The sequence below is a fragment of the Mustela erminea genome, chromosome 19 (assembly GCF_009829155.1).
Source record: "Mustela erminea isolate mMusErm1 chromosome 19, mMusErm1.Pri, whole genome shotgun sequence".
Lineage (NCBI taxonomy): Eukaryota > Metazoa > Chordata > Mammalia > Carnivora > Mustelidae > Mustela > Mustela erminea.
In genome coordinates, this window is record NC_045632.1 from 18041982 (window position 1) to 18061556 (window position 19575).

The 19575-nt window shown below is 48.2% G+C and overlaps 2 protein-coding genes across 5 annotated transcripts in view; one reads left to right on the forward strand and one right to left on the reverse strand.

The window, feature by feature from the left end:
* The window catches only part of WDR62 (WD repeat domain 62), a 42743-nt gene extending 36646 nt beyond the window's left edge, over positions 1–6097 (reverse strand). Inside the window, exons 1-3 of the mRNA XM_032323598.1 lie at positions 5794–6097; positions 2165–2256; positions 1208–1270 (exon numbers count right to left, since the gene is read on the reverse strand). Of these exons, the coding sequence (XP_032179489.1) occupies positions 1208–1270; positions 2165–2256; positions 5794–5970 (332 nt within the window). The 5' untranslated portion in view covers positions 5971–6097. The remainder of the gene's footprint in view (positions 1–1207; positions 1271–2164; positions 2257–5793) is intronic.
* A 511-nt stretch (positions 6098–6608) lies between these two features.
* THAP8 (THAP domain containing 8) lies at positions 6609–18819 on the forward strand. Of its 4 annotated transcripts, none has more exons than XM_032323752.1 (4): positions 6609–6796; positions 16289–16481; positions 16708–17082; positions 18300–18819. In XM_032323752.1, the coding sequence occupies exons 1-4, from the start codon at positions 6714–6716 to the stop codon at positions 18312–18314; spliced, it is 666 nt and encodes a 221-aa protein (XP_032179643.1). In that variant the 5' UTR covers positions 6609–6713; the 3' UTR covers positions 18315–18819. The 4 variants fall into 4 exon arrangements, with proteins under 4 accessions (XP_032179643.1, XP_032179641.1, XP_032179644.1 ...); XM_032323750.1 differs by lacking the exon at positions 18300–18819 and adding an exon at positions 17343–17801; XM_032323753.1 differs by lacking the exon at positions 18300–18819 and adding an exon at positions 17343–17801 and having other exon boundaries at positions 6609–6782.
* Positions 18820–19575: the final 756 nt, after the last annotated feature.

Sequence of the window (19575 nt, forward strand, 5' to 3'; positions counted from 1 at the left end):
CACCAAGGGCCCAAGTGAACACCAAAAGAGATCACCATCTATCTTCCTTCTGATACAGAACCTCAGTCTATGAGGAAACATCAGATAAGCCCAAAGGCTGGGGCATTCTACAAAATACCTGGCCTGTAATCCTCAAGTGTCAAGGTCATCAAAGTCAAGAACAGATGAAGAAACTGCTTCAGACTAAAAAAGCCTGAAGAGACAACTAAATGCAACATTTGATCCTGGACAGAATCCTTTTGCTATAAAGAACATTCTTGGAAAAAAAACAAAACAACATTCTTGGGATAAATGGTAAAACCTGAAAGAGGCTTAGATGGCAGTAATGTACCAATTTCAATTTCCTGCCTTTGCTGATCGTACTGTGGTTTTGAAGGATAATGCTCCCCCCAGCTCAGAAACACCCTCTGAAAGAGTTAGCAGTACAAGGACATCATGTTGGCAGCTTACTCTCGAATGGTTCCGAAAAAAAAAAAAAAAAAATTACCATGCATATAGACCAAGAATGGTAAAGCAAATGTGGTAAAAGGTTAACATTTGGGAAAAATGGGTGAAAGGTATACAGGCATTCTTTCTACTGTTCTTTAAAGACTAAAATTATTTCAATATAAAAAGTTAAAAAATTACCAATACCCAGAAGTGGCTTCTGACTCTGCCTCATCTCCCCCTCACTCACTCCTTCATTCCAGGCACAGGACCACCCAGCTGCTCCTCAAAACACCCCAAGATTCTTAACCATGGCCAGGCCTTTGTGCTTGCTGCTCCCTCTACCTGGAAGACGCTCCCCACACTTTCACAGGATCACCCCGTTATTTCTCTCTGGTCTCAGCCTCCAGGAGGCCCAACCTGGGCCTGCTGTTATGGCTCCCATCTCCCCCACCGTTCTCCATCTGCACAACTGCCCTAACACATCCTCGTTCTTTCCTCCACAGCAATGGTCAGGGTTGGCTAGTAATTTGCCCACTGCTGTAGTGTCACCACTGCTGAGCTGTCAGCTCTGCAAGAGCCGAGACTCTCTCTGTCCTCAGCACCTGGACTCTCTCTGTCCTCAGCACCTGGAACGCTACCTCGCACAAAGCAGGAGAATGTAGCAGAATGTAAGCGAACGAGTTAGTCGCCCACCCACGAGTTTCCAAGCAATGTGGGGAAGTGGGTAGGTGCCAGGACCCCGGACCCACCCCCACCCAATGCCCAGGGCCCAGCCTACCTGGCAGTGTTAAAAATGTGCTGCTGCTTGTTCTCCTTAGGATTCAAAATCACTACCACACAGCTGGGGAGAAAGAGGGAAATGTGCCTTAACTAAAGGAAGTGCTAGGGTCCAGGGACGATTCCATTCCCAGCGGAAAAGCCCACACATAAATAAGGCTCCCTCTGAACAGAAGAGGCTCTCATCCCCCTCCACATATCTATGCTGAGAATTCTACGGTGCTGCACGTTATTAATGATATATTCGGAAACAGAAACCAACACTTTCTCTGTGGTAACTATTCTGTCAGACCCTGGGCTGGTAAAGAGTTATGTGCTCAATCTCTATATATCCTCACAACTGCCAGGGGAAGTTGGACATCTTAGTCCCCTTTCAGAGATGAGGAAACCTGAGGCCCAGAGAGGGAAAATCCTTTGTCCCGGGCCACCCAGCAGGTCAGGGACAGAGTGGGGATATGAATCCACATACTGTCAGATTCAAGAGCCCACCCCTGGACTGCATCCCAAAGACTGAATAACAGGTACAGTTCCTTAGGAATGACTACATGTCTGGCCTACCCTATAGGCATGGAGGGGTCCCTTCAGTACCTAGAACAGGGCCAGGCTAGATCAGTATTTGTGGAATGAACAGTTAGGAGGATATCTTTCAGTCCTCTCTACTACCCAAGAGGAGGATGTCACTAGGTCTCTTTTGCGGATGAAAAAGGAGGTGCTCACAGAAAAGCACGTGGTGGTGGTGGGACACAAATCCAGGCTGCTGACCCCACAGCTTGGGTCTTTCCCAGAACTGCTGCCACCTCCCACCTGCAGTCACAATAAGGCTTTCATCGTGCTCACCACATGCCAGGTACCGCTCTAGACACCGATGGGCCCACGGGATCCTCTCCACAGCCCTCAGGGGTGGGCAGCTTATCTGCAGTCTACAGATGGCAAAGCCAAAGCCCACCCATGCACTCACCCTGCTAGGTAGGCCACGTGGCCAGTGCTGGGATCACAGGTTAGGCCACTGCTGTTCTGGGCTGTGATGCCAAGTACCTTCTCAAGTGACACCTGTGGGAAAAAAGTCCAAGTCAGGACGACCTGTCCCAGAAGGTCCTTCATGGCACCAGAGCCTCAGTCGCCCATTTAGTCCCTGTGACCTCCAACACTAACTGAGCTTCTACAGTCATGCTACCAACAGCTAACATTTGTTCTTCTCAACATGTCTCTGAAGGACACAGAATGGTGAGGAAGACAGACAAAATCCCTGCCCTCCTGGAACTCACATTCTTGTGGTGATGGGATGGAGGACATAAAAAACAGAACAAATATGTAAAATAGATGTCAGGTGATGATAGGAGCAAAGAGAAAAATAAAGCAGGGAAGGAGAGAAGGCCTCACTGAAAAGATGACCTCTGAGTAAGTTCCTAAGAATTTTATATGGATGAAAGATTTGAAACCCCACAACAACCCAAAGAAGAAGGCACAATTTCCACAGATGAGGTCACTGAGACTCAAAATCCCACACCTGTGGAGTGGTAAAGTTGGGCTAAAACCCAGCTAGTCTCTGGCTCCAAAGTCAGTATCCCGGGCCCTGCAGGAGAGACAGTACGGAACAAGAATGGATTAACAACTGAACTACTCAGGTGCCCAGTTTGCCTGGTTGGGCTACAAACCCAGCTAGTCTCTGGAATGAGATGCCATTGGGCAACTGGGTGGTTCAATCAGTTAAGCATCTACCTTCAGCTCAGGTCATGATCCCAGGGTCCTGGGATCGAGTCCCACATCGGGCTTCCTGCTCAGTGGAGACTGCTCCTCCCTCTCCCTCTGCCTGCTGCTCTGCCTACTTGTGCTCTCTGTCTCTACGTCAAACAAGTAAATAGCCTTAGGGGAGAAAAAAAAGAGTAGACAGCATCTGTTCCCTCAACAAATTCACAGTATAGAGGTTCAACAAGGAAAGAAACAAGAGTCACATTTAGAATTCAAAAATTCTTGGGGCGCCTGGGTGGCTCAGTGGGTTAAGCCGCTGCCTTGGGCTCAGGTCATGATCTCAGGATCCTGGGATCGAGTCCCGCATCGGGCTCTCTGCTAAGCAGGGAGCCTGTTCCCTCTCTCTCTCTCTGCCTGCCTCTCCGTCTACTTGTGATTTCTCTCTGTCAAATAAATAAATAAAATCTTTGAAAAAAAATTCAAAAATTCTTTAAACAAAGCAATTTAAATGGGCAAATCTCCAACATGGTTGATTAGAACTATTTAGAATATGGACTATTAGAATTATGGTATTTTCATATCCTGAATATACTAGCTTCCAATTTTTACAAAGTAAAACATTCTCAAGCAAGTCCTTCGCCTCAGAAATGAGAGGCAAACTGGGCACCTGGGTGGCTCAGTTGTTAAGCATCTACCTTCCGCTCAGGTCATGATCCCAGGGTCCTGGGATCAAGCCCTGCATCGGGCTTCCCGCAGAGCTCTGCAGGAAGCCTGCTTCTCCCACTCCACTCCCCCTGCTGTGTTCCCTCTCTCGCTATGTCTCTCTGTCAAATAAGTAAAATCTTAAAAAAAAAGAGAGGCAAACAGAGGATAATAAGAGCTCAGGCTTCTTGAGCAATTACCAGGAGCTAGGAATTGTTTAAATACCTACAGCTGAACTGACTTATAACCCTGTGATGTGGTCATCATCATCATCATCACCATTTCCATCTTACAGATGAGGATATAAAGAGGCTCAGAGAGGTAACCCATCCAGGAAGGAGCAGCACCAGGACTCTAACCCAAGCAATCAGGCAATGGCACTCACAACATTTTTATATCTGTCAATCAGCATTACTGGATATTAATAAAATATAATAGTCATTTAAAATTTTTTAATTTATTTTTATTTCATTTATTTATTTATTTGACAGAGGTAGAGAGAGAAAGAGCACAAGCAGGTGGAGCAGCAGTCCGAGGGAGAGGGAGAAGCAGTTTCCCCAGTGAAGAAGGAGCCTAACGAAGGGCTGGATTCCAGGACTGTGGGATCATGACCTGAGCCAAAGGAAGCCGCTTAACCAACTGAGCCACCCAGGCGCCCCTCTAATGGTCATTTTCAAAGAAGATTTTATATATTTATTTGACAGAGAAAGAGAGAGGGATCATAAGTAGGCAGAGTGGCAGGCAGAGGGAGAAGCAGGCTCCACTTTGAGCAGACAGGGCTCGATCCCAGGACCCCACAGCTCCCCGCTCATGCTCTCTCTCTCTCTCTCTCAAAATAAATAAATAAATAAAATCTTAAGAAAAGAAAAAAGAACATAATTAAGGTTTAAGCCCAGGCAATCTGGGTCCAGAAGCTGCTTAACCCTATTGCTTACCGCTTCTCTGAAACTGCTATTGCTATTCCTCTATTTTATACACAGTTTAGAGCTCACAAGGCACTTTCAGGAACATACAAGACACAGGATGCTAGGTAAAAGACTAAAGTAGGTGTCTTTCTTAGGCTGGGGTTCAAGAAGGCCTTTCCGGGTAGGAATATTCAGGCTGAGACTTGAGGGATGAGGAGCCAGCCAGGTGGACTGCTGCAAAAAACCAAGAGGACTTGGCAAATGCTTAGGAAGTGGAAAAGAGCTTTTAGCCTCAGGAAAACAGAAAGCAGGCTAGGATGACTGAATGTTGATAAAAGGGAAGACAGTGGATGTAGGGCCAGAGAGATGGGCAGGGGCCACGTGCCCAGGCCTTGCAGCCAGTATCAGGTGATATAATCATAGTGCAGCAGAAATCCTTGTGGCAGGAACAAGATCCACCAGCATCTACCATGTTCCCATCCTCTACCTGGTCTCTGCCAAGCAGGTCATAGTCACAATTTCATTTCTGCTCCCTGCAACTCCATGGTATGGTTACTGTTGCTTCTATTTTATAAAAACAGACTTTGTAGGTCAGAAAGTTGGAGAACAATTTTTTAAATCGCTTCTGTGCTAATGGCATTCCTTCTACCTACTTTAAAATCTTCTTTGTTTCTCTCAGGAGTTAGGGAACTGTTCTGTACGCCACCCCCCCACCCCCGCCACACCGCAACAGGGAGCCGCTGGTGAGATTTTGCAATTACTCACATGGGTCTCCATAATTTGGGGTGGCAATGTGTAATAAAAATTCCACACTGGAAAAGGAAAAGGAAAGAGAAGGCAGGTGGGGAAAGAAGATGGAGTCAGCTGAGCGACAGACGAGGTAGGTAGGTAGGTATCTGGACTAAACAATGGTAGGGACACTAAAGATCCAGCGAAGGGCGAAGTCAACAAAAATGGAAGGGCCCAGAGAGCCATCTAAAGGTGACTTAAGGGATACGCAGGAAGGAGGGAGTAGATGGTGATTAGAACTAAAATACACTCGTGGGGAAGGGAGAAACGGGCTAGGAAGGGTGGCAGCACCGGGGAGAGTCGGAGACCGGAGAGTAGGAGCAGACGGGAGAGTGGGAGGAGCCCTGGCTAACGGGGCGGGACCTAGGAGACAGCGCGGGTAGGAGAGGAGCCGGAGGGGACGAGCTGAGGGCTGATAGGGCGGGGCCAACGACCTAAGGGCCGGATCAGGGGAGGCCCCTGGACCCTGGAACTGGGGTGGGCAGGACAAACAGCTCCTCACCCGACTCTGCACCGTGTCCTCCGGCGCCGCCGAGAGTCGTGTCCGCCGCCGGAGACAGAGCGGCGGAGCGGGGGGTGGAGAGCACTGGCCCCTCCTCATCGGAACTCCGACCGCCACGGATGGCAGCTTCTCGACTGCATCGTTCCGCGCGTAGCCTCCGGGCCCCAAGGCCGCCATCGTCTTACCGGAGCCGGGCGACCGTTACGCTCTTCAACCCCTCAACTGCCGCCACCACCGCCGCCGCCGCCTCCACGACCCACTAGAAGAGCAAACGGCCGCGGGAAAGCCGGCGCCGCCGCCCATTGGACGCGGCAGGCCCGGGTCTGGCCAATGTCAGGGCGGCCGGGCGGCGGTTTTGACCAATGAGGGCTGAGAGGTGGAGCAAAGTATATGGCAGGGTGGAGCCGTAGCTAGTTTACAGGATGCCTGATCAAGAGAAGTGGCGGTTTTTATGTGGTGTTTTCATCATTAACAAACATTTAGGTTTTAACTTTCACGTAGCTAAAACCAACGCCTCCAGTTCGCTTTTTGCTACACTCCCCATCCCCAGCAACTACCCACACAGGGGCAGTCGCCCGGATGTAAGCGTAGGGGTGGAGCTGAAAGTGGACCACTTGGCGCAGGCTCAAAAAAAGCCGTGACTCCACCTCTCCCTCAACATGTGGTAAAAGCCGGGCTACTGAGAGCTGGCTTTGGGCCGAAGGTCTCGCTTAGCCCCCACCTGCCACGTGACCAGAGCGTCACCGTGGTAACAGGGCTGGGCGCGTAGCGCGCAGGCGCTCTAGTACCCTGCACGTGACGTGGCACCAGGGGCCGTCACGAGAGGCAGGCGGAGAGCGGGCGGGGCGGGGTTCGGCGGCACCCGGAGAGGACCAGAGCACTACTGCAGCCTAGGCAGAACTTAACCGGGTCGAGTAGCCATGCCCAAGTACTGCCGGGCTCCGAACTGCTCCAACACTGCGGGCCGACTGGGCGCTGACAACCGTCCTGTGAGCTTCTACAAGTGAGCGCAAGCGCGGGGCGGGGCCCGAGGGTAACTGCGGCTGTGCCGGGCGCTGGTCCATCTTGCAGGTGTCTAGAAGCAGGGCTAGTAGCAAATTGAAGAGTCGGTATTCTCAGCACTAAACAGAGCACATACAAGGGTGCAGATGTATTAAAGCGCAGGGATAAACTATTAATTACAGGTGCGAGCGTGAGGAGTAGGACTGTGGAGGGAGCCTAAAACTTCCCGCTAGTCATCTCCGCGAATTTGAGGTATATCAACCGCAAAACATCCGAAACTGAGCTCCTGATCTTGTCCCCCTCCCAAACCCACAACCTTTCTTAGTTAAGAGCTTACTCCATCTTTCCTGTTCTTCAGGCTGGCAACCTTAGAGTCATCCCTACCTCCTTTCTTTCCTCACATTCGAGAAAGTAAAAATTAGCTTGAACTGTAAAAAAAGAAAAAAAAATCTGTCTTCCCATTTCTTATTCCCCGGCTAGAATAAAAAACACGGGAAAATCCGGCTGAATAGGAAAAACATTTCTGTATTTTTCTCAGGGACATGCGGATGTAAGTGAAAAAAATTCTCCTTCTTTGAGTGACTGCTGCTTTTTTAGTAGGAAAATTTAGTAGGAAAAAAATTTTTAGCCTAAAACCATAGGCTGCCATAAACTTCGCCATTTGGGATTATATCAGTAAAAATGAAACATCTCAATGCCTGGAGTTGTTCTCACTTTGACACTGAGAAGCAACCTCAGTTGCTTCTACCCAGGTGCAGAGCTTCAGGAAAGGCATTTCTGGACACAATTTTCCACATCTACCTAAACTTTATTGCTTTCAAGGAGGCAGGACCCTGGACTCACTTCACAATCCTGACTAGTATCTATCCACACAGTTCTCCTTTGCTTTAAGCCTATCCAGTTTCATTTACATTTCATCTAAAATTCACCTTTCTCTCAAATCCAAATAATAACCCTGTCTTTTCCTTTGTTGAGTGAGACTTCTAGTACTTCTGGTGTGCAGTTTCCCTCATTGTCATAGTAAATAAACCTGACTCTGTTGGACTACAGGTTTGTCCCTGTGGCCTTAGTCTAAATGTGCCAGAACTCATTCCTCATCCAGACCATCAGCAGATCCTGCTGGCTCTCCCTTTAAAATACATCAAGAATTGACCACTTCTGACCCTCTTCTCTGCCTGCATTCTGGTTCTGGCCCTTACCACTACCACCTGACTGCACTACTTTAGTAGCCTCCTCATTGGTCAACCCACTCCCACACACTCATCCCCAAATGCAGTCACAGGGAACCTGTGTATCCTTGAGTCAAATCAGAGTCCCCCTCTATTCATGTCCTCCCCTGGGTGGGGTGCCTGGCTCAGTGGCTTAAGCCTCTGCCTTTGTCTCAGGTCATGGTCTCAGAGTCCTGGGGTCAAGCCCCACATCAAGCTCTCTGTTCAGCAGGGAGCCTGCTTCCCCCTCTCTCTTTGCCTGCCTCTCTGCTTACTTGTGATCTCTCTCTCTCTCTCATCAAGTAAATTAAAAAAAAAAAACAAAACCAACAGATCCTCCCCTGGGTCCCACTTCAGTCAATAAAAGACAAAAAGATGAGACTGAAGCAGACAAAAAGCCCTACAAAGCCCTACAGGAGCTGGATCCCCAATATCTGTATGACCTCATTTCCTTCCTCCTACACCTTACCCCTGTGCTCTAGTGTCACTGGCAACTCCGTGTACCCCTAACATGCCAGGCACATTGTTACCTCAGGGACTTCGTTCTTTTCCCTCTACGTGGAAAGGTCTTACCTTTATGGTCACCACTCTGTGTAAAATGATAACCCTCTCCCACTTTATTTTTCTTTTTAATGCTTATCATTATCTGGCATATCACATATTTGATGTATTCATTTATTCTCTCCACCCCCCCCCACTAGAATGTCAGCTCCGTGCACATAGTGGGTGCTCGGTAAATATTTGTTGGATGAATTTTATTAATGCCTTCCAGATGCCCTCTCCCAGGAACCCCAGCAGCCCATGTCCCTTGAGGGACCCTGATGCAGAGTAGGAGTGATGCAGAGGAGTCTTTAAACTCATATCAGTGTGTCCAGATTTGCTTTTTTACATAGGTCACCTCTGGCACTCTTTATTAATTCAGCAACTCTGAGTGTCTCTTGGAGTAAGGAAGCCCCTGCTGGACCCAGAGGACCCAGAGGACCCTGACAGATGTTGTTCCTGTCCGGACAGAGTTCATGGATAGGTGAAGGAACATTAAAGAACTAGACATACAACCTGGGAGTCACTCCCGATCCTCTCTTCAGCATGTCCCTGTCCAGTCCATCGACCCATCTTTGGACTCTACCCTCCAAACACATCCCTTGCAACAATCACAGCAAAACCCCTCATGCTGTGTCAACACAGTTATAAATGCAAATGGGAAAATCCTAAGTAAACTGTTAGGAAGTAACAGAAAACCCCTACATTTCCAGCCTGACCCCTTCATGAGAAGGCTCTCACAGTATCGTTCAGGCCACCATCCTCTGTTAATGAGATATGGTGGTGATAGCTGCTTCTGGCCTCCTTGCCTATACTTCCACGTCCCTTAGAAGGACACCAATAACAGCTTACTTAGAGATCACCCATTGTATGCTGTTAGAAGTGCTTCACATACAGTAACGAGGAGAACAATGACAGTTGTACAGAGCAGCCAGATGACTTTATAAAAATCAGTTCATGTCTATGTTGTTTAAATTCCACCCATGGTTGCCAGGCTGTCCCTTACACAGGCTAACCCATTTCTGCCTTAAGGCTTATCTCTGAATCAGTCTTGCAGAAGCCACATGGTCAATAAGAGATTGATGAGGAGCTGTTACCAAAGGAGATTCAGGAGAAGGTGTAGATGGCAGGAAGGAACAAGGTGAAACCTGTCGAGGGAAGTGGCTGCCAGAGAATAACATAGGAGCCTGCCAGGCAGCCAGAGGAACCATTCGTTAGTTCTGTCTTCAGCCCTTTTGGGACAAATGAGAGCCCTCTCTAATGGGAAACCTGTGAGTTGGGAATTGCATTTGGGTGACAATAAGAAAGTCCTGAAATAGTATTGGCTCAAAAAAATTATGGAGGTACAGCATATTATAGGATACAGCATGGTTAAGTTATACAGACACAATAACAGACACAAAATCTCTTACTACAACAGAGGTTTATTTCTCATTCATACTCTGTCCTTTGCAGACCATATGTGGACCTACTGTATAATATGCTAACCTGGGACTCAGGCCAAAGGACCCTCCCCTACATGGAATATTGCTGGTCTTGTAGGAGGAGGGAAAGAGAAAGTAGGAAGAGTCACCCAATGGCTCGTCATAAATGCTATATTGAGAAGTGGCCCATGTCACTTTCAGTCCTTGGCCAAAGTAAGTCTATGGCAAGCCTCAGGTCAGTGCAGTAGAAATATGTAATCTTCATGTGGGGAAGGGCAGCAAATACTTTGAACGATACTAGAATCTGCCAAGGGTTTACTTTTCTCTCAAATAAAACAAAAACAAAACAGACCAGCACTGGTGTGGCAGGTCCACAGTGATTAGGGCTGAGGTTCCTGTCTTTCTGTGTTGTCATCATTGGCACGCAGCTTCCATGCAAGATGGCTGCCAGGTGGCCCAGCCATTATAGCCTACCATTCCTGGTAAGAAGGAAAGAGAAGGAACGAAGAGCAAAAGGGGCTCCAACTGTAGACTGAGTTAGGCCCCTTCATCCAGTCTTCCCAGCAACCCCATCCAGTGGTGAGTTCTTCATCATTACTCACCCCCAGCTGCAAAGGAGACGGGGAAATGTAGTAATTTAGCTGCGTTTAACCACTCTGAAGACATTTTGAATTGACTGTTAGTAAGGAAGAGAATAACTTTTTTTTGGAAAAGAAGAACTTTTAGCAGTGTATGCCATTACATGATCTAGAAAGATGACCAACAAGACTACACTATTCTATAAAAAAGGAGGACACTGTCCCCTTAAAGTAGGTTTTGATTTTTTTAATTTTTATTTTTAAAGATTTTATTTATTTATTTGAGAGAGATCACAAGTAGGCAGAGAGGCAGGCAGAGAGAGAGGAAGAAGCAGGTGTTCCGCTGAGCAGAGAGCCTGATGTGGGGCTCAATCCCAGGACCCTGGGACCATGACCTGAACAGAAGGCAGAGGCTTCAACACTGAGCCACCCAGGTGCCCCTAATTTTTATTTTTTAAGAAGATTTTATTTATTTATTTATTTGACAGAGCAAGAGAGCACAGGCAGGAGGAGCAGCAAAGGGAGAGGGAGAAGCAGGCTCCCCACTGAGCAAGGAGCCTGATGAGGGGCTCAATCCCAGGACTCTGGGATCATGCCCTGAGCTGAAGGCAGACGCTTAACTGACTGAGCCACCTGGGTACCCCTAAAGTAGATTTTTAGAGAACCCATTATAAAAGTGTTGCCATCCAAAGGAACAAAGGAGAATAAGAAAAAGACCAAGTGAGGAAGAGGGTTTTCATGATACTCTCCTCCTTTGCCCTTTGAGCTACCCTGATCCATTTGAGAACCCTTTCGCATTTAAGGTACCATCCCAGATTTCTCACACAACACGAAAGCATTCACTGGCCAGAACTTGGTTACATGGCCCCACCTACACAAAGGAATCTTGGAAACGTAGTCTTTTAGCACAGCACATGCTGACCTCAACTGAAGTTGGAGTTTTTTGTTAGGAAGAAGAAAAGGAGGTGTACAGTAGTCACTTGTCAGTCTCTGCCAAAGAGGAGGGGGTGGGGAATGCTGCTGCAAGAGATTTCTTGTGTGTGTCCAGGCAGAATGGGGTTGATGGGAGGATTTGGATCTCAGACAGAGGCAAAAGGGACTGCGGCAGCCAGAGTTCCTGGCTGGGTGCCCTGGGGTTCTACTCTTTGGGTGTCACAGCTCAGATTCTGAGTCAGCCCTTTTGTCCTCTTTCACCAGCTGTACCCCACCCCCACCTGCCCTGTCCCTTGGCCTTTTGGCTGGGAAGTCTTGCTCCCAGGCCCATCTCTGTTATCCTGTCCACCTCCTTTCTCATGTGTCTTTTCCAGTTTCCTTATGCAAATACAAGCAACATGAATACATGTCCTAATTTCCCCCTTATTACTGTATTCGTTTCCTGTGGCTACTGAAACAAACTTGATGGCTTAAAACAGCAGAAATTATCCTCTCACACTTCTGGAGACCAGAAGTGCAAGTTAGTTTTACTGGGCAGAATCAAGGTGTTTGCAGGGTGGCACTCCCAGAGATGCCAGCTATAGGGGAGAGTCCATTTCTTGCCTCTTCTGATTTCTGGTGACCACGTCACTCCAGCCTCTGCCTTTTTGGTCACATCACCTTCTCCTCTTTCATCTGTTGTAACATCCGCTTGCCACCCACCCCCTTACAAGGATCTTTGCGATTGCATGTAGGGCCCAGGGAACAATCTAGGATGACTTCCTCATCTCAGGATCCTTTACTGAATCACATTTTTGTCCTGCAACCTAGTAGTCACGGGGTTCTAGGGATTAGGACATGCATGTCTTTTGAGGGCTGTTACTGAACCTCCCACAATTACTAAAAGTGGATATACTCTGTTTGGAACTTTGGTTTTTTCCTGGAATGTCTATGGCTGCCAATAGCGTGTCAGTGCATAGAATACCTCCACACTCTGTTTTAGGGCTGTGTGATGTCCAGGCAGATGACGGTATCCAGCTGTCTTACTGGTCAGCTTCTGTTCGTGGAATTGATACTTATTCTTCCATTTTCAGGTGTGGTATAAAGTTTCTCTTTGAGGTGTTTTTGTTTCATTTTTTAAAAGATTTTATTTATTTATTTATTTGATAGAGAGATCACAAGTAGGCAGGCAGAGGGAGAGAGGGAAGCAGGCTTCCCACTGAGCAGAGAGCCCACGATGTGGGGCTCGATCCCAGGACCCTGAGATCATGACCCGAGCTGAAGGCGGAGGCTTAACCTACTGAACCACCCAGGTGCCCCTTGTTTCATTTTTAAAGTTGGTTAGTTTTAAGAAAAGAATTAAGTAAATGATGTGACAGATGTAGAATGTATAGTGCAGGTGGAATGTGGATGACCAACTATATCAGTTATCTAATGCCATATAACAAAAATTGTCTCAAAATTTAACTGCTTAAAATAAACATTTAATATGTCACAGGTTCTCACAACTGCCATAGGACAGACTGGCCAGGACTCAGTTATGTGGCCACTCCTGGCTGCAGATGAAGCTGGAAAATTAGATCTTCATTGTGGACAGTCTTGAGTCTCAGAGTCCCCACCTACTTTTCACAGGGAAAGCTTTTATTTAGTTAATTTTTTTTATACTTTAATTTTTAATTTTTTTTAAATTGTAAAATACATATAAAATCTACCATCTTAACCATTTTTGAATATACAGTTCAGTAATATTCAGGATATTCACATTATTGGGGCGTCTGGGTGGCTCAGTCATTAAGCATCTGCCTTTGGCTCAGTGCATGATCCTGGGGTCCTGGGATCGAGCCCCACATGGACTCCCTGCTGAGCAGGAAGCCTGCTTCTCCCTCTCACACTCCGCTTGCTTGTGTTCCCTCTCTTACTGTCTCTCTGTGTCAAATAAATAAAATCTTTAAAAAAAAAGATTTTTTTAAAAAAATCTTTTAAATCTTTTTTTTTTAAAGATTTTATTTATTTATTTGATAGAGATCACAAGTAGATGGAGAGGCAGGCAGAGAGAGAGAGAGAGAGAGATGGAAGCAGGCTCCCTGCTGAGCAGAGAGCCCGATGCGGGACTCGATCCCAGGACCCTGAGATCATGACCTGAGCCGAAGGCAGCGCCCCTCAAATAAATAAAATCTTAAAAAAGGAGGGGGGCACCTGGGTGGCTCAGTGGGTTGGGGCCTCTGCCTTGGGCTCGGGTCATGTTCCCAGGGTCTTGGGATCGAGCCCCACATCGGGCTCTCTGCTTTGCAGGGAGCCTGTTTCCTCCTCTCTCTCTGCATGTCTCTCTGCCTACCTGTGATCTCTCTCTGTCAAGTAAATTAAAAAAAAAAAAAAAAAAAGGATGTTCACGTTATTGTGCAACCAGTCTTCAGGACTTTGTCATCTCGCAAAACTGAAACTCCATACCCATTCAGCAACAAGTCTCAATTTCCTGCCCCCCTTACCCCCAGCCTCTGGAAACCAGTGAACTGAACTACTGTAGCTACCTCATGTATTTTTTGTGTATGACTGGCTTATTTCACTTACCATTATGTCCTCAAGGTTCACCACATTATAGCATGTGTTAGAATTTCCTTTGGGAGACTCAGTAATACTCTGTTGTATGCATATACCGTATTCTCTTTATCCATTCATCCATGGATGAATATTGGGTTTCTTCTAGCTTTTGGCTATTGTGAATAATGCTGTTATGAACATGAATGGGCAAATATCTCTTCGAGACCCCACTTAACGATTTTTTTAGGTCTGTACCTAGAAGCAGAATTGCTGGCTCATGCGGTAATTTTTTTTTTTTTAAAGATTTTATTTATTTATTTATCTGACAGAAATCATAAGCAGGCAGAGAGAGGAAGGGAGGGAAGCAGGCTCCCTGCGGAGCAGAGAGCCTGACTCGGGGCTCGATCCCAGGACCCTGGGATCTTGACCTGAGCTGAAGGCAGAGGCTTTAACCCACTGAGCCACCCAGGTGCCCCTTACATGGTAATTCTATTTTTGATGTTCTTGAGGAGGTCCCTTACTATTTTCTGCAACGGCTGCTCCAGGTTATATTTCCCACCAGCAGCGCACAGGGTTCCAGTTTCTGCACATTCTCACCAACACTTGTTTTGTTTTAATTTTCATTTTTTAAACTTTTAAAGATTTATTTATTTATTTTAGAGCGAGCATGCGCACACATGCACGGGTGCAGGGAGGGACAGAGGGAGAGGGAGAGAAGCTTTCAGCTGACTTCTCGCTGAGCGCAGAGCCTGACATGGGGCTTGACCTTAAGGCCCTGATATCATGACCCGAGCAGAGACCTAGAGTCAGACACTTAATCGACTATGCCACCCAGGAGCCCCTCAATTTTTATTTTTTAAAAGATTTTATTTATGTATTTATTTATTTGAGAGAGAGCACACGTGCACAAGGATGTAAGCACGAGAGAGTTAGAGGGACAAGCAGACTTCCCACTGAGTATGGAGCCTGATGCCAGGCTCGAGCCCAGGACCTCGCGATCATAATCTGAGCTGAAGATGCTTAACTGACTGAGCCACCCAGGCACCCATTTTGCATTTTATGATAGCCGTTCTAGTGGTTATGAGACGCTATCTGATGGTTTTGATTTGTATTTCCCTAATGATTAGTGATATTGAGCATCTTTTCATATGCTTGCTGGCCATCTGTATATTTTCTTTGGAGAGCTATCTGTTCAAGTCCTTTGCCCATTTTGTTGTTGGGTTGTTTAAAAAGCTTTTAACAGGTGTTTTCAAGCATACACAAAAAATAGAGTTATAGAGTTATAGAGTTATAGTTATAGAGTTATATAGTTAAAGAGTTATAAGACGGATTCTCATGCATCTGTCACTCAGATTTACCATTTGTCAACATTTTGCTAATCTTTTCCATCTACCCTCACCCATTTAAACCTTTAATGCGGGGGCACCTGGGTGGCTCAGTGGGTTAAGCCTCTGCCTTCGGCTCAGGTCATGATCCCAGGGTCCTGGGATCGAGCCCCACATCGGGCTCTCTGCTCTGCAGGGAGCCTGCTTCCTCCTCTCTTTCTGCCTGCCTCTCTGCCTACTTGTGATCTCTGTCTGTCAGATAAATAAATAAAATCTTGAAAAAAAATTTAAACCTTTAATGCATGATTTTAAAATAAGTCCCAGATGTTAGTTCTTTTACCTATAAATATTTACCTATAAATATTTCAAAATGTTTTTCCAACAGAGGACTCTTTTAGAAGCATAAACCAATGCAATTATCATACCTAGCAAAATTAATTTCTTAGCACTATTGAATACCCAATTCATGCTCAATTTTCCCTAACTATGTTAAAATGTCTTTTTAATGGAATGATTTGTTGCAGACGAGGTCCACAGCCTGCAAATGGATGTTTCTTAAATCTCTCTTCATCTTTCACGCCACCCCGCCAGCATGAATGTAGACACATTCTAGATTTGTCCGGTTTCGGAAACTGCTCTCTCAGGCTTATGTGGAGGAACAGATTGTGGCTACAGATGGGGAAATCAGGAAGGAGGCCACTGCAAAACTCCAGCCAGGAGAGGATGGAGGCTGGATGGGAGGGGCAGCAGAGGTGGGAGAGGTGGGCTGATGTTGAGTGCTGCAAAGGTGGAGTTGAAGAAGGGGATGCCGGTGGGTGGTAGAGCAAGCCTGGGTAGGAGGCAGGGCCAGCTCCCAGCCTAGGGAAACTGAGGTGTGGAGCCCAGGGATCTCTGGGTATGCATGTCCTCAGAGAGGGCTGGGACTGCACCTGATACGGCTGACCCTCTGACGCCACGGTCCCTGGCAGGTTCCCACTGAAGGATGGCCCCCGGCTGCAGGCCTGGCTGCGGCACATGGGCCACGAGGACTGGGAGCCCAGCTGCCACCAGCACCTGTGCAGTGAGCATTTCACGCCTTCCTGCTTCCAGTGGCGCTGGGGTGTGCGCTACCTGCGGCCTGATGCAGTGCCATCCATTTTCTCCCCGGCACCCCCTGCTAAGGTGAGTGAAAGGAGGTCCCACTGCTGGAGTTTGAGCACATCTTCCCCACCTGGAACTAATCCGTGGAGTCTGATCCCCAGCCCTCCTCTCCTGAGTCTCTTGACTCCGCCCTGCCACCTGATCCTCAGCCCTAAGGGAAGTTTCTCCTAGGGGTCTGGCCTCACCCAAGGGCAGTACCCCTTGGAGTCTGGCCCTGATGCTCCCCATCCCATGCCTTGTCTTCCAGAAGCAACAGAGTTCCCGCAGCACTGAGAAGCCAGTCGTGCCTCCCTCCCCACCAGAGGGCACGCCTCTGTCCCCTGGTCCTGCTGTCTCTGTCTCGGCCCCAGGCCCTGTGCCCCTTGTGGTACTGGGGTCAGCATCCGGAGCCCCGGAGGCCATGACCACCGTGTTCCTGACCCCCCTGCCACCGCCTCCTGCTCCTGCAGGGCAGCAGCCTGGAGTCCGGGCCCAGCACCCGCTAGCCAGGCTGGACGCTGTCCTGGGAGCGCTGCGGCGGCGGGTGCGAAGCCTGCAGCGGCGCCAGGAGCAGCACGAGCTGCGGCTGCGGGCCCTAGAACAGCTGGCGCAGCAGCTGTGCCGGGAGGGCCCCCTGAGCCCTGTGAGTGTGGCCACCCGGCCCCCGTAGCCTGTGTCTTTTCCTTTAAACCAGAGACCAGTATTTAAAGTCAGAACATTTCACTAATGTTTCTAAGTGTCTGGCTTTTCTTGAGAAAAGTCAATCTGGTAACACCTACCAACTGTTGGTCGGAGCAGGGTTATGGCTGCTCTGTTTCTTAATAATATTTAAAGAGCCCTTTCTCTCTGCCAGACATTGTTAATAACTTACTGAAGACTCACTATGACCTTCATGCAGCTGTGATGGAAAAACAGGCACCAGGACGCTACAGTAACTTGCCTGAAGTCAGGCAGCCACGAAGATGCACAACCAGGATTCAAGCCAGGGGTCTGACTCCACAGCAGGCCAGTGCCCTCCTATTGGAGAGCTCCCTGCCAGGCCCCTAACAGAGCTTGAGTTTGAGTTTGCAGCCTTTCTACCAGAGTCGCCCCGGCCCCATCTAAAGGCCTTTATGTTCCTGCTTTTACTACTGAGTATTGGAGGAGGGTATCCTCTCTTGAAGAATCAGTTTGACTAGGCTTTTTCCTTGCTAAAAACCCTAGGGCCAAGTTGGAGGTTCCAGGGGTCTCAGCCCTGGCTGGACAAGAGAAGTGAGAAGGGGTTTCAGAAAGGAACCCCTGCCCCGGAGTGGCTGGGTGGCTCAGTGGGTTAAGCATCTGCCTTCGGCCCAGGTCATGATCCTGGAGTTCCAGGATTGAGCCCCTCACTGGGCTCCCTGCTCAGCAGAGACTCTGCTTCTCCCTTTGCCCCTCACTCCACTCATGTTCTCTCTCTCTCACTCTGCCTCTCTCTCAAATAAATAAAATCTTAAAAAAGAAAAGAGTCTTTATAAATGAGGGGCGCCTGGGTAGCTCAGTTGGTTAAGCGATTGTCTTCGGCTCAGATCAGGATCCTGGAGTCCTGGGATTGAGTCCCACATCGGGCTCCCAGCTCCATGGGGAGTCTGCTTCTCCCTCTGACCTCCCCTCTCATGTTCTCTCTCACTCTGTCTCTCTGTCTCTCTCTCTCTCTCTCAAATAAATAAAATCTTTAAAAAAAATAAATAAGTAAAAATTTTTTAAAAGGAACCCCCCCCACCAAGTAGGCGTGTAGCTAAGGTGTCTCAGCCTGACAGCCAGGGGGTTGGTGATGCCTCGAGGATATGACTTTTTCTGGCCTCAACATCAGTGTTTTAAAATAACTTTTGGTCTTTCCTGAAGGCTCAACAGGTGTAGCAGCACTGGGTTCATATTGACAGCCAGTAGCAGTCAGCTGGAACTGCAGTGGGGCTGCCCCGGCAGACTGTGACCGGACCATGCTGGGGCACAAGGGGGACACACAGAAGAGCAGGGACAGAGCTTCAACTCAGGCCTGGTACTCTTCATGAAGCCTGCCAGGGCCCCGGGGCTGACAGTGTCTCTCTCTCTCTGCTTCCGCTGCCCTCATTCAATCCCTGTTTTCCCATGTCCTCCTCTCTTCCCACATTCATCTTTATGTTTCTCTGCCCCATCTCTCTGCCCTCCTGTCTGTCTCCCCATTTCCTCCGTGTCTCTCTTCACCTCCATCTTTCTGTGTCCCTCATATCACTGTCCCTCTCTGTGTCTGGCCTATCTCCATAACTTTCTCTCCATGTCCCCTACATTTTCCTGTTTCCCCATACTTTTTTTTTTTTAAGAGTTATTTATTTATTTATTTATTTATTTATTTATTTGACAGAGAGACAGAGAGTGAGCGCGAATAAGCAGGGGAGGAGCAGAGGGAGAGGGAGAAGCAGGATTTCTGCTGAGCAGGGACCCCGGTGTGGGGCTCTATCTCAGGACCCTGAGATCATGACCTGAGCCGAGGGCAGCTGCTTAACGACTGAGCCACCTGGACGCCCTTACCCATACTTCTTTATTTCCCCAACGAATGTCTCTCTGGCCTCACATCTCTTCACATCCCCACATCCCCACAAGTGTCTCTGCCCACATCTCTCTCTGTTCCTTGACATCCCCCTCCCACCTTGGCCTCCCTGTTCCTCACCACTTCTTCTCCCCTCCTCTCTTCTTTCTCTCCTTCCCTCCCCTCTCTGCCCTGTGTTCTTCATCTCTATTACTTCTTTGTCTGGGATTGCCCAGCTTGCTGGACCCGAGGAATCCCATCCTCTGTGGAGTGGCCCACAAAGCTGTGGTCATTGCCCAGAGTCCTGCATCTCCCACACTGGATGCCAATCCAGAGCTCCAGGACAGATAATGTTGTGGGACAGATGACAGAGAACAGAAAGAGAGACTCCACATACATGGGCCTGTCTAGCCCCACCACCCACGACTGGGGCCATTGTAGCACCTCCCTCAAAAGCCTGGCTCCAAGCACCTCCTTCTATGGACCCCTTGAACCTTGGGGCTTACTTGGGCCCAAGGCCCATCAATCCTTATTTTTCTTGGTGCCAGGTCCCTGCTGCCCCCAGCTTGAAGCTTTGCAGCCAGTAAAACAGTCCAGAGCAGAGCAAGGATTGTT